Source organism: Serinus canaria, chromosome 14 (assembly GCF_022539315.1).
Source record: "Serinus canaria isolate serCan28SL12 chromosome 14, serCan2020, whole genome shotgun sequence".
Lineage (NCBI taxonomy): Eukaryota > Metazoa > Chordata > Aves > Passeriformes > Fringillidae > Serinus > Serinus canaria.
This window is the reverse complement of record NC_066328.1, coordinates 1,662,299-1,684,234: the sequence shown is the minus strand read 5'-3', so window position 1 is coordinate 1,684,234 and position 21,936 is coordinate 1,662,299. Positions and strand designations below refer to the sequence as shown.

The following is a 21,936-nucleotide window of genomic DNA, read 5'->3' as shown; positions in this document are numbered from 1 at the left end:
GCTGCCCTTTGGTGCTGGTGGGTCACTTCAGGCTGGAGATGGTTTCCATCCTGGTTACATCTCTGCCGGGGCCAGGGGACGTGGAGGGGACAGGAGACAGGGCCACATGCCTCCTCCTCTGCAGCACTTCCCTGCCGAAGCCACCAGGGTGACTAAAGCTCCGTGTGTGTGTCTCTTCCCAGGAAAACCAGGTGGTTCGCATCTCCTTCTCCAACCTCTTCAAGGAATTCAAATCCTCGGCCACCTGGCTCCAGTTCCCCTTTGTGTGTGGGGCAGCCAGCGAGGGCACAGCTCGGCAGGGTGAGGAGCTGGGGCTGGGCTGGCACACCACCACCAGAACTAATTGTTAGAAAGTAAACCGAGTTCTCAAGTTGGCTCGATGCATTTAAGCTGTGGCTGCCTCATCCCTGGGATGGTCCAAGGCCAGGTTGGATGGGGCGTGGAACAACCTGGACTAGTGGGAGGTGTCCCTGCCCATGGCAGGGGATAGAATGAGATGGCTTTAAGGGTTGTCCCTCCCAACCCAAACCACTTCAGGATTTTATGACAGCAGTGGTTGACCTGAGCAGGAGCCCCTCTGCAGCCAGGTCAGAGCTGTAGCTCCTGGTTGTACTGTCTCCTATCCCTGTTCTCCCAAACAGTGGGATGCAGTGTCAGGCCAGCCCCAGCCCCATGGGCTCAACTCCATGAGCCCATGGAGATGATGGGATGCCTGTCTGTCCTTCCCCACTCTGAGCCTACAAGACATGTTTTCCCACCTCCCACTTGGCACAGGCCTGGTGGGAGTCTTGCCTGGTAAATACTTCATTCTGAACCCTGTGACCTGTCTCCTGTCCAGCAAGGTCCCTGTCTGTAGCCTCTTTCCCACCATCCCTCTCGTCCCCAGGTGTCCCCGGAGCAGCCCCGGCTGACGCGCGCTGGACGTGCCTGGTGCTGGACCTGTCCTCCATCCTGGCCCTGTACCTGGGCCGCAGCTACAGCCACCTCAGGGGGGTCAAACTCTGCTGCAACCTGCTCGTGAAAAACCTCTGCACCAGCGACCTGCTGTTCGAGCCAGGTGAGGAGCCCAGAGCCTGGGCTGGCCTCTGCTTCCTCCTGAGACTCCAGCCCAGCCTGGGGGGAGCCCATGGGGGCTCAAAGCTGAGTTTGCAGCCCTGGCAGAGCACTGGTGCTTGATGATGTGAACAAAAGGGCAAAATACTTGGTACAATGTTAAGCTTCCACACAGGCAGGGACACCTTCCACTATCCCAGGTGGCTCCAAACCCTGTCCAACCTGGTCTTGGATACTTCCAGGGGCAGCCACAGCTGCTCTGGGCACCCTGTGCCAGGACCTGCCTTCCCAGAGAACAATTCCTTCCCAATATCCCCTCTTACTGTGCCCTCTGGCAGTGGGAAGCCATTCCCTGTATCCTTTCCCTCCAGGCCCTTTGTCCAAAGTCCTTCCCCTCCTCTCTTGGAGCCCCTTTAGGCACTGGAAGGAAATCTGGAATGGAATACAGCCTCCCAAACTCTGGAGGAAAGTATCCTCTCATTTTCCAGCTGTAAAAGTGAATGAAAAGAGCAAAGTTAAGTATCTTTCTAAGGTTAGAAATTTTTTCAGGGGTAAAAATGAAAGGTGTCATCAAGCCATCAAGCCTCACTTCTGTAAGACTTGTGCTTTTATCTGCTGGAAGAGCCTGTGCTTTTTTTATGTCAAAAATCTTCCAACCTGCTTTTTTTATCCACCCGCTCAGTGTGGCAGAGGTACTTTGGTCAAATCCTTTGTTTTCTCTCTTTCCTTTTTTGTGCTGGAATTCTGTCTGAACTGCCTGGCCTGCTGGGAAGCATCAGTGAGGAAGAAGTTATAGGGGCTGCTTTGAAATTCCTGAAACTTACTGTATCTTTCCTGAAACCTTTTCTGTTTCACTTACCTAAATTTAAAAATTTGTGGAGTAAGTAAGAAAATGGGCAATAAACCTTAAGAGAAATCATGTGAAACTTCTGAATCAGTGAACAGAAATGACATGATTCTTGAGCCTGGGAGTTTATAACTGAAACCCAAGGGTTTATGCTCTGGGCTCTTCTTTGGAGGTTGAGAGTTACAGGAATACACCTGTGCAAGGTGGGTTTGTTGCAAACCTCAGGCTTGTGCTCTTTGTTTCTCTAGTGGGAAGTGGTGTGTGCCTGTATCCCTCAGGGAGTGGGATTTCAGGCAGCTCCCTGGGCTTGGAGAGCTCAGAGTGTGTGTGTCCCTGTCCTGCCAGGTATGACATTGGCCAAGGCCCGTCTGGGTGACCTGTCCTGCCGTGGGGTGGCTCCCATGCCCCGGGAATTGGCCTTCCCTGTGCCCAAGGGGGAGAAGTGGCATGACCTCTATGACTACATCAGGTATGGCTGCTCCCATCCCACTGCAGCTCCCAGACCTCCCCATGCCCCTGGGAGGGGCAGGATGGACAGTGCCACTTAAGGAATGACACATCAGGTGAACCTGGGACTGGGTTTTGGTCCCCACACCTCCAGCATTTAGGTGTTGGTAACAAAGTCACCTTTAGTGCCACCTGCCTTTGGTACTCCTGTGTTTGGAGGACCATGAGGCACAAGGGGAGGGATCTTGTGACAGTAAAGAGGCCTCTGTGCCAGACTGAGGTGCCAGGTGATATTGCCAGGTGCCAATGCACTATGCCAGTGACACGGTGCCTTCCTCTGGTTCTGCTCAGGTTCCCATCTGAGGGGGCTAAGCTGCTGCACCACTCCATCCAGAAGAGCTTCCCACATCCTGCAGGTGGGAATGCTGGGGATGGCAGTCAAGGCTCTGCCAGCCCAGTTGGGTGCCCTGGGTTTCCAGAAGAGCTTGACCTGCTCCTTGTGTTGCCCAGGTGACCAAGTCCTGGAGGAGCCCGGCCACCCACCAACCCAGCTGGTGACACACTCCAGAGCAGTCTGTGACCTGCCCCTTGTCCAGCAGATCAGCATTCCCAAAGCTGTAAGTGCACCTTGAAGGAGGCTGCAGCTCCTTCCTTCCTGCTTCCCATGGAGCTTTCCCCTGTGTCTTAATTTAAGAGGTAGAAGCTGCTTGTTGTCATTGGCAGCTGCTCCAGGCACGGTCTGGTGACCACAGCCCTGCAGTGACTGCCTGGGGGTGCAGTTGGTGCAGCGCAGAGACAGGAGATGTGCCAAGTACCTTGCAATCTCCAGACATCCATCTTCCCTGTCTCTGTGGAGGCAGCACATCCCAAGTTATAGATAAGGCAGTGAGGTGTGGAGACTGAGGAGTGTGAGCAATGCCCTCGGGGAGCAGAGCAGGGCATGGAGCTGGCATTGCTGGGGCTGCAGGCAGCTGCCCTCAGCTTGGTTTCCCCTTCCCCACTGAGGTGATGTGAGAGCTGGTGTGCAGGCTGGCTTACCAGTGTGCTGGTGGGTGCTGGGAGAGGGACTGGGGGAAGAGAGAGAACTGAGGAGCACAACCTCTCTTATTAGAGGGTGTCCAAAGGATGGCTGTGAGGGTGGTGAAGGGTCTAGAGGGGAAGGGTAAGAGGTACAGCAGCCACTTGTTTTTATCAGATGGAGAAAAAGAGACTGAGGTCAGACCTTGTCAGGGGCTGCAGCTCCTCCCAAGGGGCAGCTCAGATCTCTGCTCCCTGTGACAGGGAGCAGGACCCAGGGAATGGCTGGAGCTGTGTCAGGGCAGGTTTTAATGGATTTAAAGGTTCTTCCCCCAGAGGGTGGTTGGGCACTGACTCCCAGAGCAGTGTTCAAACCTGCCAGAGCCCCAGGAGCATTTGGACAAAGCTCTGGTTTGCTGTCTGGAGGAGATGAGCTGTGCACAGACAATGCTGGGGATGTAAGGAGAGGGCTGGTTACAACCTGGCCCAGCCAGGTACCCACAGGGCTGCTCTCCCTCCACATTTTTTCCTCCTTGTTTGTGTTGCTATGAAGAGCCCTTAGGAGAGACATGGGTGTCTCCCTGTCTCTGCCCCTGGGCAGGTGGAGGGCACTGGGAGGAGAACTGAGCTCTGTCTGAGGCTTTGCTCATTCTCAGGTGCCACGTCGGTGTCCTGTGATCACAAAAAGCATCCCTGAGGTTCACCTGGCAGTCCCAGGGCCTGGGGGAGCTGTGCCTGCTGGAGACCCCATGCTGGAGGAGAAGCTGCACAGTGCAGGGGACACAAGGCAGCCACTGCCACTCAGTGATGGTGGCATCCATGTCTATGCTCATCAGAGGAGGGGACAGACAACCCGAGCTGTCCCTGGCTCAGAGGAGGTGTGTGAAGTTCTGGAGGGTCACAAGGGGGCTGGGGTGTTCATTTCTGATGAAGGGAGAGAGGGAACACAAGGTTCATGCTGGGGTTTCAGTTAAACTCATGGAGTCCCAGAGATGCAAAGGAGCAGTTCTTGCCACTAGCACCCTACTGGCCTTGACAGAGGGACCTGGGTTCACATGTGCTGACCTTAAGCCACAGGTTTGCCCAGGTGTGTACAGGAAGGGCTCTGGCCCTTTTGCCATCCCACAGGTGAGCCCCAGCCTGCAGGACAGCCACGGAAGTGCCCAAGGCCAGGCTGGACAGGGCTTGGAGCCACCTGGGCTAGTGGAAGGTGTCCATGGCCGGGGGGGTGGAAGTGGGTGGACTTTAAGGTCCCTTCCAGCCCCAACCAGTCTGGGATTGTCACAGTGGCCCCAGGGCATTGCTGGGGCTGGATGGGAGAGCTGCTTAACTCAGAAACCACAGCTCCTCCTGCTGCCATCTTTGACTCTGCCAGGTTAAATGCTTTCAAGTTGTCCCCTCTGACAGGAGAAACCCAAAGCTGCCTCTGTTTCAGAGAGCCAAGCACTGGGGCTGGGGTGCCCATGGAGGATGGACCCCAGCCTGGCGCCGAGCATGATGGTGCTGTCTGGTTTTCTTTTGCAGGGGCTTGTACCAGATCCCATCCTGAAGCTGAGAACAATTATTGGCTTTGGAGGCTGCCGCACCAAATGGGTCAGTGGCTTGGGTTATCTGGGGAGTTGATCTGTCATTGTGTGGCCAGGATATGGATGTTTTGGAAGTGTGAAATGCAGCTGAGTGTGACACTGCTTGATGTGGAAAATGATCCCAAAGTGGGTGAGCCTGAGCATCTGTGACAATTGCTCTGCTGTTAGGATGGTGAACTAAAAATTATGGCACCCATAAGAGAGAATTATAGGATGGAAAAGCCCTCTAAGGACATCAGTTCCAGCTGGTTTTCCCAGAAATCCCAGGCCTTCCACTGACCCATGTCTTCAAGTTTCACATGTCTTTTAAATCCCTCCAGGGATGGTGACTCCACCACTGCCCTGGGCAGCTGTGCCAAAGCCTGACAACCCTTTCTGTGAAGAAGTTTTCCCAATATCCAATCTAAACTTCCCCTGACAAAACTTGAAGCCCTCCCTTCTTCCCTGGGAGCAGAGCCTGACCCTCACCTGGCTGCCCCCTCCTGTCAGGGAGTTGTGGAGACCCAGAAGGTCCAGGCTGAGGCTCCCCAGCTGCTTCTCATTAGACTTGTGCTCCAGACCCTTCACTACATTCCACTTCTTTTAAAAACTGGTGCTGGTTTGTTGGAGGCTGAAAGGAAGGGCTGTGGTTTGGATTGTTTCTGTGGCACACTGGGCCTTGCCTGTGGTCTGTGTTGGAGTAAAGGAAGTGTTGGTTTGGTTCAGTCAGTTTGAGGCTCTGCCAACAATGTCATTTTCCTTGGCTCTGCTGTTCAGTAGTAGGGAAGGGATCTTAAAGCCCATCCCATTCCATCCTCTGCCACAGCCAGGGCCACCTTGCACTAGCCCAGGTTGTTCCACACCCCATCCAACCCAGCCTTGGACACTTCCAGGGCTGGGGAAGAGCTGTTCCTGGGCTGTGGAGTGGTTCTGGAGCTGTGTCCTCATATATGGTCTGTTTGAGCTAGGTCTCATAAGCTTTTGGAGATTTATATCACACCCAAGATAGCTCAGCTACCTTAGAAGGCATAAAATCAGCAGGATGGCTTCTGTGGTAGTGTTGGAAACAGAAAAGTTTTAAGAAAAGGCAAAATAATAAAGCTCTTTACAGAGAAAAACCAAGCCAGGTGCAAGAGGCTCTTGCCCCTGATAAAACACCCCACAAAAGCAATTAGTTTCTTTGTTCTCTTCTTTTTCTAGTAAATTGCTCAGGCAATTTGGCTCCTGTCCAATTGGCCATCCTTAAGTTTGAGGTGAAGTCCCCCAGATCCTATGACGTGTCTTTCCCTAATCGAGGAGAGAAACTTCTGAGCTTTTTTTCCTTTTTAAGGAGACAAAGGATAGTTTTGTCACCCCCTCAAGGGGGCACATTGCTACAGTGTCCCCCTGTGTCGGTGCTGCAGGCCCTGTGGACGCGGGACAGCACGGCTGTGGTGTACCCCTGCCACGCCGTCATCGTGGCCCTGCTCCTCGAGACTGGCGAGCAGAGGTTCTTCCTTGGCCACACAGACAAGGTGAGTGAGAGCCCTCGCCTCCCTGCTCCAGCCCTGCCGTGGCCCTGTCCGGGCTCTCGGGGCTCCCGTGTGGCCGTGCCTCCCGCAGGTGGCGGCGCTGGCCCTCAGCGGGAGCGGCTCCGTGCTGGCCTCGGTGCAGGCCGGGCCCTGCAGCCTCGGCCGCCTCTGGGACTTCCCCACGGGAACCTGCCTGTGCCTCTTCAAAACCCACCTGCATGCCCTCGTGTCCCTCAGGTGGGTGCTCAGCATTGCAGCACAGCGGCTTTACCCTGCCTGCTGAGGCAGGGATGAATTACAGCTGTGTTTGTCACCGAACCTGCTGGCAGCTGGCCTGGGTGTGCTGCCAGCTCTGTGCTGAGCTTATCCCTCAGGTCTTGCTGTCTCCCCATCCCCGCTACTTGTCCCCTTTAATGCCCTGTGAGGATGAACCTAGGGTACAAGGAGCTGTTTTTCACCAGGTCTCTCTTCCTGCAGCTTTTCCCACAGTGGAGCTGTTCTGTGTGGTGTGGGGAAGGACGTGCACAGCAAAACGGTGAGAGCTGCCACAGGCTGGGAGGTTTCCCTGAGAGACCTGTTCTCCCAGATTCTGTAGTTATTTTCCAGGCAAACCTCTGCTCTCAGCTTTCCTAGACATTTTCTTGAGGGACATCCCTTTCTCATTAGCTGCCTAGAGAATACTTTCCCTCTGCCTGATGCTTGTGGGTGTTCCTCAGCTGCAAGTGAACAAATCCTTTTGGAAGCAGCTGGAGAGACCTGCTGGGACTGTGCTTTGGGACTGTTCTATCCCTGTAGTGGTCCCATCTAGGACCTAGGCAGGGTGATGGGATTATAGCTTTATTTTAAGAGCATTTAGGGCAAGATGTGAGGTGAAATCTTCCAGCTCCAGGCATCACTGTGGGAAGGGATGCCAGGCACTCGAGCTGCTACCCAGCTTTGTAGCTGGGGATGACGCAGATCCCACGTGGAGCAGTCAAAAATAAACTTGTTCCATGGGACTGGGGGTTTTGTTTTGTCAGTGGAACTGGTTTTTATCCTTTAGGGACGACCATCAGCAATTAGCTGTGCCATCACTAAGTGAAGGAAAAGCCACACAGATTTTTTCCCAGCACATGGCAGTGTTCTGTGATCCGTGTGGGAGCGGGGGAGGTGGGATCAGTGGGGTGAAAGCTGGGTGGGGGAACGGGGGTGCTGGGGGAGTATCTCCCCCAGGGTGATGCCTCAGCCCAGCATCACCTCATGCCATCAGCTGAGGTGATGCTGGGTTTGGTTTAACACTGTGCTGGAATGCAGAGCATCCTCCTACATTTCTGCAGGCATCTTTCCCTTAGCTTTGGGCAGAGGGTTTGACTCTTGCCCCTGGTGATGGGCACTGGGGACACACAGACCTGTACTGAGCAGTGGGCACATGCTGCCTCCTGCTCCCTCAGCCCTGGGACAGCTCCTATATCCCAGCAGGCAGAGTTCCACTGCTCTGTGGATTTTCTTTCCAAGTCTCAGCCCTGTTGCCAGGCAGCCCTGGGATTTAGAACCTCTAATTATGGATTGCAGACAAGGATATCACCATGAAGCTTTGCAAAGCTGTTGGACTGTCCTAAACCCTCTGTGCAAGGGGTTTTATTTCCGTGCTCCAGCTCTGTTATCAATACTTTGTGCCCAGCTCTGGAGCAGCTGTGGGATGAAAAGCTCTTTTGCTGCCAAGGTTTTGAGCAGCTCTCCCATCATATTTTCTTGCTTCAGATGGTGGTGGTGTGGAACACTGCTCAGGTGACCCATGGTGGAGGCGTGACTGTGCTGGCCAAAGCACACACAGATGTGGATATCCAGGCCATGAAGATTGCTTGCTTTGATGATACCAGGTAGTGTGCCAGGAAAAGAAATTGAAAGTATTGATTCTTATATGTTGGGAAGGAATATTCCCTGGGAGAGTGGGGAGGCCCTGGCACAGGGTGCCCAGAGGAGCTGTGGCTGCCCCTGGATCCCTGGCAGTGTCCAAGGCCAGGTTGGATGGGGCTTGGAGCAGCCTGGGACAGTGGAAGGTCCCCATGGCAGGGGTGGAATGAGATGAGCTTTAAAGTCCCTTCACCCCAAACCCCTTTTATTTGATAACTCTGGCACAGCTCGGGGGAACTGTGGTGCTGCAGCCACCTGGTTGCCATTCCTGCTCTCAGTCCTTGCTGTCAGCGGCCCTTGGGGCACTGCCCTTCCCTCAGGGGCCTGGGGAGCCCTGCCCTGGTGCTCAGGCCGTGTCTCCCTGAACAGGATGGTGTCGTGTGGCCGGGACAACATCAGGCTGTGGCGAGTGCGGAGCGGAGCCCTGCGCTCGTGTCCCGTCAGCCTGGGCCAGTGCCACGCCCTGGAGTTCACCGACCTGGCCTTCGAGGAGGGGCCTGGGACCCCGCAGGAGCCAGAGAACCGTGCACTGTAAGGGGCTGTGAGGGGCTGGGTGTGCCCTGTGAGGGGCTGGGTGTGCCCTGTGAGGGGCTGGGTGTGCCCTGTAAGGGGCTGTGTTGTGATGTTTCCTTAACTGATCTCAGAGTGCAAAAACAACACAGAGGGGATTTCAGTATTAATCAAAACAAATGCACCTTTACTGAGTGCCCACAGCAAATGCCATGGAAGGATTAGAAAGGAGAATAAAGGATAGTGAGAGAGAGAAAGAGGGGAAGGGGTATAGCTACCAACGGAGAGATGACATCCTCGTGGTCTAGCCAATAGATCCATCTTGTGACATTAGGGAAAATCTCAAAGTCTTGGTTAACTCAGGGGTCTCTTATGGTCCTCTACTGAGGGAGGAACAGGTAAAGGACAGTGGAGAATGAGTCTATTGAAAATGGTGACTTATCCTGTTCCAAAACAGGATAAGTCAATCTCAGCAGTGAGTGAGTGAGACCCATTGTCTCAGGACTCGTTTCCCATGGAAACCAGCAAACACACCTGCAGGCAACACTTGGAAAGCATCTCGCTTCAGTCAGGCCAGCCCCCTCCATGTCAGAATTATGGGGGTCTCAGTCCTTTGGAGGGGGCTTCAATCTCTGTCCATCACAGTGGTTGCAAGGCAGATGAGGGATTTTCCATCACCAAAGTTACCCCAGAAAGTTCATTTAGCCAGGAGGTGGGGAGTTCATGGGCTATTTGTGATGAGTGGGTATCAAGCTTGCCAGCCCCTGTCCAAAGCAGTGCACCATGGCAGCACTTCAAACACACCTGCAGTCACTTGGCAGGCATCCACCCCAGGCAGGCTGGAACTCCAGTCAGGGTCCTCAGGGTCTTGGTCCCTGTCTTTGTGACGGTCGTGAGGCAGATGAGGGAAATTTCAGACCATGAGGGAAACTTCAGACCGTCTCTTACAGCCTGTCACTGTCATCTGTTCGGGCAGCCCAGCAGGAAGGAGCTCTGCAGCTCTCCCTGTTAGCATTCACCTTCCCCCTCCACCATGGCACTGTGCTGGGGTTCTCCCTCAAAATACAGCTGCCCTCTGGAGCTGGGAGAGGCTCTCCCCACTCATCACGTGTCACCTCCCAAAAGGGCTTTGGCTGCTCGCAGAACTGCCTCTTTCCTCTTGCCGTGCTGCTGTTGTGCCATATTTAGTGACTCTCTCCCCACCTGAAACTCTCTGTTGGATTCCTGGGTCAGTGGGAGGAGCCTGGTACACATCCTCTTGCATACAGACACGCACTTTGTTGTTTTATTTTAATCATCAAAGCCAGACCTTTGTTGCCACCCCATGTTGTCCCACAAAGGCAGAGCTGTCAGCTCAGCCAGCCTGTGGCAGAGGGAGGATTCTTTCTGGAGTTTATGGCAAGCTTTTAGCTCTTTTACTAATTTCTATTGCAAAGGGTCAGGAAACTAAATAGGAAGCTCTCACTTCTTTTGAGGTGTGTGGAACACTTGGACACCTTCTTGACCTCTTATATTACTTGTGAGCCAGGATTGCTTTACACAAACAAGGTAAACCAAGGTGTTTTTTCACTAAAAGCAGGTCTCTCCTGGCTTTTTTTTTCACAGCTTTGTGTGCAGCAGGAGTGGCCACGTGCTGGAGGTGGACTACAAGAATGTCTGTGTGCGGAGTGCACGGCGCCTGCTGCCTGCACAGCCCCGGGAGGACGGGCAGGAGCAGGCAGGGGGCAGCTCAGGTGAGAGCAGGAGCAGGCAGGGAACAGCTCAGGTGGGAGCAGGAACAGGCAGGGAGCAGCTCAGGTGAGAGCAGGAGCAGGCAGGGAACAGCTCAGGTGAGAGCAGGAGCAGGCAGGGACCAGCTCAGGTGAGAGCAGGCAGGCAGCCGTGGACGGGCAGGGACAGCTCAGGTGGAGCAGGACAGCAGGAACAGCTCAGGTGGGAGCAGGAGCAGGCAGGGAACAGCTCAGGTGGGAGCAGGAGCAGGCAGGGAACAGCTCAGGTGAGAGCAGGAGCTAGCGGGGACAGGGGGACCAATAACCAGGGACCACCACCACCACCATGGGGGTCAGAAATCTGCTCAAACCAACCAGCTCTTTACCTACTGCTGAAGGATTATTTTGGAGTTGTTTAGATCATTGCTATTTGCCTCTTAGGGACTGCAAATAATCTTCCTTAGTACAGCAAAGTATCATTTTAAGAAAGATTTTAGCATTTTAAATGCTGATTGCACTTTCAGAGAAACACTACTTTTAGAAACATGAGACAAGGTCTTCATTTGCTGATGGGAGACTTAATGGGGAGATGGAAAAAGAACTAAGATTAACGAAAAAGATGAATTTGGGGATTTTTTTCATTATTCAGCTGCTGCAGAGCATTCAGGGAATCTTTGTTGCTCTACGTTAAGTAGACCAACTTTCAGCTCTTCCATTAACTTGAGCAGCAGGAAGAATTCACTTTCAAGTGTGATTGCTCTGATATCTTAAAAGTTAATGCATAGTTTGCTTTGGCAAATTGAGCTAATTAATCTATAATGCCTTTGAGAGGTGTGCAACTGCAGTTCTCACTTCACAGGCAAGAAAGGGCCCAAGAGGAGATGAAACAAAGTCCTTGATGCCTCCTGGTCTCAGTGCTGGCTCTGATTTATGGCCTTTAGACCTGAATTTAGGTTGGATATTGGGGAAAATTTCTTGACTGAAAGTGTGATAAGGCATTGGAACAAGCTGCCCAATCTATCCCTGGAATGTTCAAAAAGCCCATGGTGGCACCTGAGTGTGGCACCTGGGGACATGGGCTGGTGGGGGGATAATGGTTGGGCTCAGTGATGTTTTCCAACCTTAATGATTCTCTGAATCAAAAACTCCCAGTCTATGGATCTGTATCTCCCTTCTGCAGAGAGGCTTTGGGACAGGGCAGTGAAAGGGTTTGTACCTCAGGCAGTTAATGTGGGATATCCTTTGCTATAGGATCCTGTTTGAGGCAAAAATATGTAAGAGGTGGGAATCTTCTATGCCTGGCAAGAGTTTCACAATGGTCAAGAGCAGTTTGGAGCCCTGAGAGCCCTTCAGCCTGTTCTGCCTGTCACTGTGGGGTTCCTGCATCCTCCTCAGGCTCAGCTGGGTGCGGGTGGACTACCAGCCTCAGCTCTTGGATGGGCCCCTGTCAGGTGGAGTTTTCTTGTTTCACCTGCATAAGGAGCTGTTGTTTTTTGGGTTTCCAGGCCCTGGCATTGCTATAAACAGCATCAGCATGTCCTTGACCTTCTGTGCCACGGGATCAGAGGATGGCTACGTGAGGCTGTGGCAACTGGACTTCTCAGCTGCTGTCCTAGAGGCAGGTAAGTAGAGGTGGGAGTGGTGCTTCTGAGCTCCACATCTCCTGCTGCAGATCCAGAGCTCCACTGCCACAGCTCCCACAGCCATCCTCATGAGTCAGGGCTGTGTGACATGTGCTGCCTCCAGGGCTGACTGCCTTGGAAGTCTTCAGTGGCAATTATTCATGTTTATTCTTGTAACTCATAGGAGAAAGGCAGGATCTCCTGGGAAGGAACAGACCTTCCATCTTGATTTCTGTCCTCTTCTAGCCACGGCTCATCTGTCCATGAAAATTAGGGGAGAAGTCAAGCAGTCCTTGATTGCTTTTGAAACAATCACCATTACAGCAGAGCCCAGGGATGTTAGGAAGGGCAGAGACTAATCTCTCTAATCTGTCACAACTCACACCTGCAAGCATTCAGTCTTTGGGTCGTGGGCATTGCTTTCCTATATCTGGGTCTGTAGCTGTGCTCCAACTGCTCCTCTCCCAGTGGATTTGTTGACTCCTGTGTCTTTCCCCAGAGCATGAGGCTTCAGTGAGTTCTGTCTGCATCAGCCCAGATGGCCGCAAAGTCCTGTCCACGACAGCTGCTGGGAGCCTGGGCTACCTGGATGTCCAGGCCCGGGACTACAGCACGCTGATGCGCTCCCACGGGGGCTCCGTGCTGGGCTTCTCAGTGGAGGGCAAGTGCAATCAGATGGCAACAGTGTCCCAGGACAGCACCATCCGAGTGTGGGACCTCGCCTCCAGGCAGCAGGTGGGTGACACAAGAGGCAGGGGGTGTCTCAGGTTTGTTAAGAGTCTCCCTGGTCTCTGTTTGGTCCAGTTATCCAAGCACCACAGTTCAGGAGCCCTCCCTGAAGCGTCAGGGGCATCGTGGGCAAGAGACCCTTTGGAAGTACAGAGTTCTGGAGTTGTGGAATTCACATTCTCTGAACCTGAGAGAAGCAGAGAAATGAGTGGTCAAAACGATTCTTATCTCATTCACTGCTCCTGTGTTGTGCCAAAGTAAAATACAATATAGAATTGTTTACCAAAAGTGATGGTGGTTTGTTTCCTTGGCCTATCAGGGCCAAGCACGTGTGCAGACTGTCAGTCAGCAGACAGTCACAAAATTCTAAGCAGTTCAGTTAAGTACGTGTACAAATTCAGTTTAAATGTAATATAATATAGTGTAATAGAGTATAAAATAATATAGTATAATAAAGTAATTAATTAACCTTTTAATAAGATAAAGTCCTCCTCATCATTCCTCCCGGACATCAGGCAAAAATATCACCGATATGAGGTATTGTTGGACACAGCTATTTCCCTTTCCTCCATCTTTTGAAGATTGCTTTTTAGCACAAACCATAACACCCAAGGCCTTTATCTGAGTGCCCAAAGACCCAGGACTTCAGTGGGCTTTGGATCCATCCAGGAGCAGCAGGGACATGCTCATGGTGGAGATGTGAGGCTGATCAGTTGTTGGGTCCAGCTGCAGCTCCAGTCCTCTCCAGCTTCATGCCTGTGGTGTCTGTTCCCTGCAGCTTTATGACTTCTCAGCTGCAGAGGAAACTCCCTGTACTGTGGCCTTCCACCCCTTCTGGAAGATGCTGGCCTGTGGCTTCGACAGTGGGGTGGTGAGGATCTTCAGCCTGGCTGCCTCTGACCTCATGCTGGAGCACAAGTGAGTGAAGTGGGAGTTCCACGGGGTCTGACGGGGTGTCCTGATGATGAGACAGAGTCACAGTGACACTCCTGGAGCTCCACAAGCCTCAGGTCCCATCTGGGTGGGGTTGGGGCAGATCCACTGTGCCGAAGCTCTGGGTGGTGAAAGCCCAAGCTGTGAAAGCCATGAGGGCTTTCTTTGTGACTTCCCAGTGGCCAGCAGTAGGAAGGAGCTTGTCCTAGAGAGCAGCTGGGCAGGGAACCCTTGTGAGCCTCAGTGTGGGGTTTGGAGGATGCTCCAAAGGGAGAAGGAGCAGGTTCCATCCAGGCTGGAGCCTGTGCTCACTGCTCGGTTTTGCTTGTCCTGGGCTGCTGCAGGGGTGAGCACAGTGGGCTCCTGCTCTGTTCCTGGTTAGTTTATTCCCTTGGGCTCTTCACTATGTTACACTCAAGATCACCACTGTTCCCTCTGTCTGTGATTCCTTTTTCTCTTCCCCTTTTCCACATTTTCTGCCCCCTTTCAGGCAGCACCGCACCGCGGTCACCGGGCTGACCTTCTCTCCACATGGCAATTTGATGTTCAGCTCCTGCTTGCAGGGAACTCTGGCTCTGTACAGACTTGTGGCACAGAAAATCCAGGTTCTGAGAGTCCTGGGTAAGACTCTGGGGTTGGGATCGCCTTTCTTCTTTTTTTGTATTAGCACAGACATCCTGACACCAGAGCCACCCAAGCTCAGCCTGCTTGGAGTGATATTTCCCAATGAACCTTCTGAGCTTTGGCATTTCCCCCTGCTCTGGGCATTGCTACGGCACCTCCAGTCCTGGGGGCACTTCTGGGCCCCTCACAAGACAGACACTGAGGGGCTGGAGCTTGTCCAGAGAGGGGAACAGAGCTGGGGAGGGGCTGGAGCACCAGGAGGGGCTAAAGGAGATGGGAAGGGGCTCAGCCTGGAGAAAAGGAGGCTCAGGGGGGACCTTGTGGCTCTGCATAACTCCTGACAGGAGGGGACAGCCAGGGGGGTCAGGCTCTGCTCCCAGGGAACAGGGACAGGACAAGGGGAAATGGCCTCAAGCTGTGCCAGGGGAAGTTTAGATTTGATAATGGGAAAATTTCTTCATTGGAAGAGTGGTCAGGCACTGGCACAGCTGCCCAGGGCAGTGGTGGAGCCACCATCCCTGGAAGGATTTAAAAGATGCAGATGTGGCACCTGGGAACGTTTTAGAGGACTTAATGATCTTAGAGGGCTTTCCCAACCTCAATGATTCTGTGATTTCTGTTTGTACCTTCTGTGTGAGCAAACCCCAGGGACTGCCAGCCCTTCCCTACCTGTCCTCGTTCAAACCCTCTCATCCTGCTGGTCTTATGATTTCATTAATGTGCTGGGGTCACAGAGATTTATCCATGCCCAAGCCCTGACTCTTTCCATTCTGTGCATGTGCAATTTAATTTGTTTGAAGTGGATTGTTGCCCTAATCCTGCCTGCAGCAGAGCTGCTCTGTGCTGCTGAATGAAGCTGGTGGAGAGCTGGAGGCAGGGCAGGGGCAAGGCAGTTTGGAGAAATTAGTGTCACATTTAATGTACACTTTGGAAATTAGTTGTGACAGCACAATCTTGGGCAGGGAAAGGGAACTCTTGATTTTTATACAGTGCAATATTGCACAAAGAGGAGGAACCTGCCCCAGGAGATGTGCAGGAGAAGGAACAGGGGTTGGAGGAATCAGGGAATTCATCCAAAATCACCCAGGTTTGGTGTCAGTGCTGCAGCTGGACCTTCATGTGGTGCCTCTGCTCTGAAACTGTGTTTGCTGCCTGGTCACGTTCCAGAACAGTGGAATTATGGTCATGGAATAAATACAGAGAATTGCTGTAATTTCTGTGGTTTTCAGACCTCTGGGTCTCTCTGCCCTCTAGACTGACATCAGTGTGGTGGTGTTGAGCACTGACCTCATTCTGCTCTGGGTTCAAACACCCAGGCTGCAGCTGAGATCTCCCAGAGCTCCTCATCACAGCCTCTTGTAACACTAAAAAAATAAGCCCTAAAATGAGTTTTATTCCTTTGACTTTGTTCTGCTCTCCTTGAAAACACTGCCTGTTCACTCAGGCAACAAGCTGTGCATCTCAACCTTGTTTTTGAAGTGGTTCACTGCACATTCTGGGTGTGTAAATAAAATTTGTAGCATCTCCTACAGCACAGGTTGCTTTTTTCTCAGGCTGCAGGAGAAGCTGCAGCTGCTGCTCAGCAGCACCATCAGAGTGGGCTTTGCTGCTCCTCACTGTCTTGCTGTGTCCCCCAGGCAATGTGGTGGCCCGGGATGCTGGCAGTGGCATGGACACTCTGGTGGTCAGTGGGGACAGTCGCCTGCTGGCCTTCGTGGGGCCCTCCAAGTACGTGGTGACAGTGATGGAGGCCTGCTCACTTGATGAGGTACCCAGCAGAGTCCCCTCCCTCCTGGAGCCAGGGCTGTCCCCTGGAAACCCCACAGGCAGCATCCAGGGAGGTGGATCAGGGCGTGGGGCTGACAATAAGCTCCTTGTTTTCCCTTCTGTGAGACAGAAATAACAAATTCAAGGTTTCTTCTCCTCTGCCTTCATTCTCTGCTGGAAAGATAATTTGGGAGGTGCTGTGGAGGCTGTCAGCTTTCACCCCTCTCTTGACCTGCTCTCCTGGACGTTGCCTGAACCTGCAGCCCCTCATTAAGTGGGAAGGGAAGGGTCCAGGGGGCTCCATAGCTTTGTGTTAGGAGCACGGGAGCAATCCTGAGGCTCTTGCAGTGGTTGTTCAGTGGCTCTTTGTTCCACAGCTGCTGAGGGTGGACATCAGCATCCTGGACCTGCACAGCACCATCTTGGACTCTGCAGTGAAGGTCTGCTTTGGTCCTGTGCCTCAGGGAGAGCTCCTGGTATCCACTTTTTCCAATAAAATCCTTGTGCTTGATGCAAAAACCGGACGGCTGGTGCGAGAGGTAGGACACTGAAATTCATCCACCAGGTCTCCTGTGGGGGCTGGGCACTTCTTGTCTTTCTGGGAGGTTAAATGAGAGAAAAACTCCTCCTGGAGCTCACAGGCTTCAAAGAAACACAAGTGAGAAGCCTGCAGCTGTCCCAGTGCGCTCGTGCTCAGGGTGAGCCTGAGCTTGTCCCTGTTTTCCACACTGTCACACTACTGTTCTCTTGCTGAAGTGTAAATAAGGATATGAACCAGCTCAGCTAAGGTTGCTGGTGCCATTTCTTGTCCTCAGGTGTCCCCTGTGCACAAGCTGAGCTGTTCCTCCTTGGCACTGAGCAAGGATGGCCAGTACCTGCTCACTGCTGGTGACAAGGTCATCAAAGTGTGGGACTACAGGATGCGCTTCAACATCAACTTCCAGGTACTGCCCACCCAGGGGGGGAAGGGGGTGGTGCTGCACTGCTGAATCCCCAGAGAAGAGAGCAGCAAATGGGCTCTGTATGACCTGGCCCAGTGTCCCCAGTCCCAGTTTGTCCAGCAGAGAAATGCAGCCCTGATCCCACATTATAACAGTGCTTGGCAGTGGGCACAGGCTGGGGCTGCCAGAGCACCCCAGTGAGAGCCTCTGCAATGGACAGAGGTAGGTGATAGCTCTGTGTTAGGGACAGAGGAAGAAAATGGAAAAGAAAATGGTTCACCCATGGCTTCAGAGGCAGGATAAGACTCTGGACTCCTCAGCTTTTGCTTCCTTCCCAGAGTGAGTGTGTTGGAGGTCAGCCCCAGGTTGATCGGCCCACAGGTGTGAGAACTGTAGGTGTGATAGATCTTCTGGACTTTCTGCTGAGGCCTGTAGACCCTGGCTGTGCAGGACAAGGAGTGGAGTAACCCCATGCTGATAGGACAGGTGGTGATGGGGATTCAAGGCCTGCTCTCTCCCAGGTGTTCATCGGGCACTCAGAGCCTGTGCACCAGGTCGCCTTCACCCCAAACCAAGAGCATGTCATCAGCGTTGGGGACGCCATCTTCCTCTGGGATTTCCTAGCTCCACCTCCAGTCAAGTCATCCCCAGCCAGGTAATGGTGCTGGCAGTGCCTGTCTGTTTCCCCTCTCCCTGCCCTGACCCTATGTGACTCCAGTCTCCTCACCTTCCCAGGGCTCGTTCCCCCGCGTCCACTCTGGTGCTGAGCTCAGGTGAGTTTGCCTCTTCCCATGAGTTGTGCTGGCAGCTTTTCCAGAGGGTAGGGGTGTGGGGGGATTGTTCCTTCCCTGAGGGGGTCATGTAGTGGGGGGCAAACCAGCTAATTAGCCTTGAGGGACAATCTCAATTAATTGACAGCACTTCTCAGTCTGCCTAGGTGGGGATGTTCTGAGCAGAGCCACTCTGGGCTTTCTGGTAGATTTTCAGCTTTTGCCTTCTGTCTTTCTCTGCCTCCATCTCCTCTGTCTTCTTTCTCCCTCATTGTCCCTTTCTGTCCCTCTCTTTCTTAAAACACAGAGAAGTGGCTTCTATGGAAGCTGGAAAGCTGAGGTGTCCCCATCCAGAAGGATGAGAGGAGCATGGGCTGAAGGAAGTGACACCAAGCCCTTTTCTTTCCCAGAGAGCAGCTCTGAGAAGCCCAAGGATGGCTCTGAGACCCCTCGGCAGACAGTGCCTCTTCCATTGCTGTCCTCCCCACCATGCCTGGATATCAGCTCTGTCCACCCAGCAGGGTTTCAAAGTAAGAGAAACTTCTTGCAGAAAAGGGAAAAATTAATCTTGCTTTAGGAAAAACTTGCCTAGTTCAGAAGCATCCTTGGAGCCTTCCCTACCTGTGACTCCTTCCAGCAGACCAGTCTGCAATTCCTTCCCCTAAGCTGAGCTTAGCTGGGGTTCAGCACCCCTTTATCCTCTGCCCTCCTCCACATATTGAGGTGCTGGCACAGCCTTTCTGACTATGCCAAACACCTTGTTGGTCATTCCTAATAGGAATTGTCTGCTTTGCCCCCCCCCAACAGCTGAGCTGTTCCTCAGAGCAGGGGTCAGGCACACGTGAAGTGGTCCTGAAGGACATGGATGGCTCCATCTTCCCGCTGATTTCTCTCCCCAGGTATTTCTTCTGAGTCGGACAGGGAGGAGGAAGCAGGACTGCCAGGCAGCAGCAGGAAGGTGGCAAATGAGCACAGGGATGCCTCAGTCATTGTGGTGGAATCAGATGGGAATGAGGAGCCTGTTGTGAGGCCCAAAGTGAGGCAGGAGAGCTTGAGGTCTCCTGAAAAAGCAGCAAACGGTAAATCAGGGTTATTGCCAGGTTGTACAGAGCTGCAGGCCTGCATGGCAGCTTGGTCTATTCCCCAAAACCAAAGAAAGATTATTATTATTGTTATTATTGTTATTATTGTTATTATTACTATTAGGCAGAGAGACCCAGACACGTGCTCTGAGCTGTGAGGTGAAAGGCTGCAATGTGTTCCTTAGGAATTTTCCCTTGGGCATGACCTTCCAAGGGCAGTCAGTATTGAGGGAGGCTCACATTGATCCCTAAAACTGCTCGTTTTTCTGGCTCTTTCCCTTCTGCTGCTTCTGGGCACACCAGAAGCCTGCCTACAGCCTGGAGCCAGTATAATCTCTGAGTGGCACATCCCACTAAATCCAGCTGCAATTAAAGCTCCCAATGGCTCTATTAATAGCTGCACAGCCTGGGAGCTGCAGTGGTGTGTGGCAACCTGCCAGGAGAGGCAGCTGCCAGTGCTCAGCCCCTGCAGGACTTGTTGGAAAGCCTCAGGATAAAACTGCCCCAAAGCTCCTGTTACAGTGCTGGAGCCATGGGGCTCGTGGTTTCACAGGAGAGCACGAGGTGTGGGTGTCCTTAAGCTGTTTGCAGTGGGGTGTGGGAAATTTAGGATTCTTGGATAACTAATTAATATGATTTAGTATAAGCTGTTTATTGTTTACATTAAGTACTTATTTATATATTCTAACTCTACTGATTATGGTTTTTTTATTGGTGTTTTTGTTTGTCTATGTGTTTTGCATGTACTTTTCAGAATATGTGATTGGTTATAGTTTAGGTGGTTGACAGTTCTTTGTTTTCTCTTTCTTGTGGTCTTGGAATTCAATGTTTTAGCTTCTTCTTTCTTATTTTAGTACAGTGTATGTCTTAGTAACTTTGATGAATTTTAGAGAGCTTTGAGAAAATTCTGGTAAGAACAGTTACAAGTGAAATGACTGGTGCACACTGTGGTCTAAGTTGTTCAGATACATTGCTACCAGTGGGAAAGGAGCTGACCCAGGGAATGGCTGGAGCTGAGTCAGGGAGGGTCAGGCTGGAGATCAGGAGAAGGTTCTTCCCCCAGAAGGTGCTGGGCATTGATTGAACAGGCTCCCCAGGGAATGGGCATGGCTGCCAGAGCTCCAGGAACGCTTGGACGATGCTCTGAGGTGCAGGGTGGGACTGTTGGGGTGTCTGTGCTGGGCCAGGGTTTGGACTCACCATCCTTCTGGGTCCCTTCCCACTTGGGATATGCTACATGTGACACTGCAGTTTGCTTTTTGCCTCGTGTGTGTTCACACGTGCACAGCACCTGAATATAAGCAAGCCACAGCCTGGGTGCTGCTCCCAAATCCTTCCCAGAAGCAGCATCCCATGGGTACCATTTTCTCCTTTGTGTGGCAGAGCCCAGGAAGGGGACCAGAACTCCCAAGTCCCAGTGTTGCATCCGCCCAGATTCCTACCGGCATTTCACTCCTCGCTTCAAGGCATCAGTGCTCCCCCAGGTGAGAGTTGTGCTGGTTACCAGGTGGAGAACAGGCATTTTGGGGCTGGGGTAGGTGGATTTTCCAAATTGTTTCCATTTTGTTCTCTGTTGGAAAGCAATTTGGGAAATATACCCCTGGGCTGATGCTCAGCACAGAAATCTTAATGTTAATTCCCTGTTCTCCTCTACATGTAACTCTTCCCAGACTAGTAAAAAGTGAGTTGTGCTCAACTCTTTTTGTGTTGCCCAAATCTGCATGCATTTTTATTCAAAAGGAGTGGAAATAGCATGTGTTATTGAGAGTGAAAGACGAGTGAGCAATGGAGTGATTCATTGTGCTCCCAGATTTGCGAGCAGCTGCATTGGCAGAGCAGGCTGGGGAAGGCAAATCCATGGAGCGTAGTGAGGAGAGACACACAGCACAGCTCCTGCTCTGTTAACAAACAGAGCAGGGATAAAACAGAAACTTAACTCAGCCCTTCCCTAAGCTCTGCTGCTAGTGCTGGGGGAACAGCTACATCCAGATTTCACCCCCAGCCCTCTCCTCTGTCCCTCCACCTGGCAGCATTTTTCTCCCAGTTCTCTTCCTGTGTTGAAATATCTGCATCCCAAGTCAGCCAAACCCGTGGAACTCTTTCCCAGCAGGATTAGCAGCTGCTCCTCGGCTGGGCATTTGCTGCCAGCCTGTTTTGTACCCTATCTGAAAGCATCTGTGCCTGGCTGTGCTGGGGCAGTGCCTCTTTTGTTATGCAATGTTATTTGTCTCTTCCGTTATGGAATTGTGTGAGTGTTGGCATAGATCTGTGTGGGATGTGTGTTTGAGGACACTCACTTTTTCCTGTGTGGGTGTTGATGCATCTGACCAGACCATTCTTCCAGAGATTATTTTAAGCCAGTGTCTGTTTTTCTTGCAGAGTTTCTTGTCTCCTCCAGTGGGCAGTGAGGTGCTGAAGCTGAAAGCAGTGATTGGCTACAATGGGAATGGCAGAGGGAATATGGTGTGGAACCCAGATACAGGTACACTGGGAATGCTCTGCAGTGGTGGGATGTGTTGCCAGAGAAGCTGTAGCTGCCCCTGGATCCCTGAAGTGCCCAATGCCAGGTTGGACAGGACTTGGAGCAGCCTGGGATAGTGGAAGTTGTCCCTGCCCATGGCAAGGGGTGGAAGGAGATGGGCTTTAAGGTCCCTTCCAACCCAACCCATGTGTGATTCTATTCTGTGATTCTGGAGGTGTGTACTGAGTGAGGTCATGATCTGACTGTTGGATTGGGATCTTTGCTTGAACACAGAGCTTCTTTGTGTTGGTAAAATCCGGTAGCTCTTTGCTGTTTGCAAGCTTTAGTTGGTGGGACAGACTCAGGTTCCAGCTGTTGAGTGGACAGAGCAGGAGGGGAGTTCACAAAGCCCATCCTGCCTCCTTTCTCCAGCTGGAATGGTGGCCAGCGGCTCT

At 52.5% G+C, this 21,936-nt stretch overlaps 1 protein-coding gene across 3 annotated transcripts in view; it reads left to right on the top strand.

Annotated features, from left to right (window-relative positions):
• Positions 1–21,936, top strand: part of WDR90 (WD repeat domain 90) — a 34,750-nt gene that overhangs the window by 1,773 nt on the left and 11,041 nt on the right. For 2 of the 3 annotated variants that reach the window (XM_050980180.1, XM_050980179.1), the window contains 26 exons: positions 183–300; positions 887–1,057; positions 2,246–2,369; positions 2,699–2,763; positions 2,858–2,964; positions 4,021–4,242; positions 4,889–4,957; positions 6,333–6,443; positions 6,532–6,677; positions 6,918–6,975; positions 8,181–8,299; positions 8,703–8,864; positions 10,449–10,576; positions 12,058–12,174; positions 12,674–12,909; positions 13,682–13,821; positions 14,327–14,457; positions 16,098–16,228; positions 16,605–16,766; positions 17,043–17,171; positions 17,690–17,823; positions 17,904–17,941; positions 18,349–18,468; positions 18,838–19,017; positions 20,404–20,504; positions 21,400–21,502. In XM_050980180.1, the coding sequence (XP_050836137.1) occupies positions 183–300; positions 887–1,057; positions 2,246–2,369; positions 2,699–2,763; positions 2,858–2,964; positions 4,021–4,242; positions 4,889–4,957; positions 6,333–6,443; positions 6,532–6,677; positions 6,918–6,975; positions 8,181–8,299; positions 8,703–8,864; positions 10,449–10,576; positions 12,058–12,174; positions 12,674–12,909; positions 13,682–13,821; positions 14,327–14,457; positions 16,098–16,228; positions 16,605–16,766; positions 17,043–17,171; positions 17,690–17,823; positions 17,904–17,941; positions 18,349–18,468; positions 18,838–19,017; positions 20,404–20,504; positions 21,400–21,502 (3,322 nt within the window). Of the gene's footprint in view, positions 1–182; positions 301–886; positions 1,058–2,245; positions 2,370–2,698; positions 2,764–2,857; positions 2,965–4,020; positions 4,243–4,888; positions 4,958–6,332; positions 6,444–6,531; positions 6,678–6,917; positions 6,976–8,180; positions 8,300–8,702; positions 8,865–10,448; positions 10,577–12,057; positions 12,175–12,673; positions 12,910–13,681; positions 13,822–14,326; positions 14,458–16,097; positions 16,229–16,604; positions 16,767–17,042; positions 17,172–17,689; positions 17,824–17,903; positions 17,942–18,348; positions 18,469–18,837; positions 19,018–20,403; positions 20,505–21,399; positions 21,503–21,936 lie in introns of those variants that run through there. The other variant, XM_050980181.1, reaches the window with a different exon arrangement.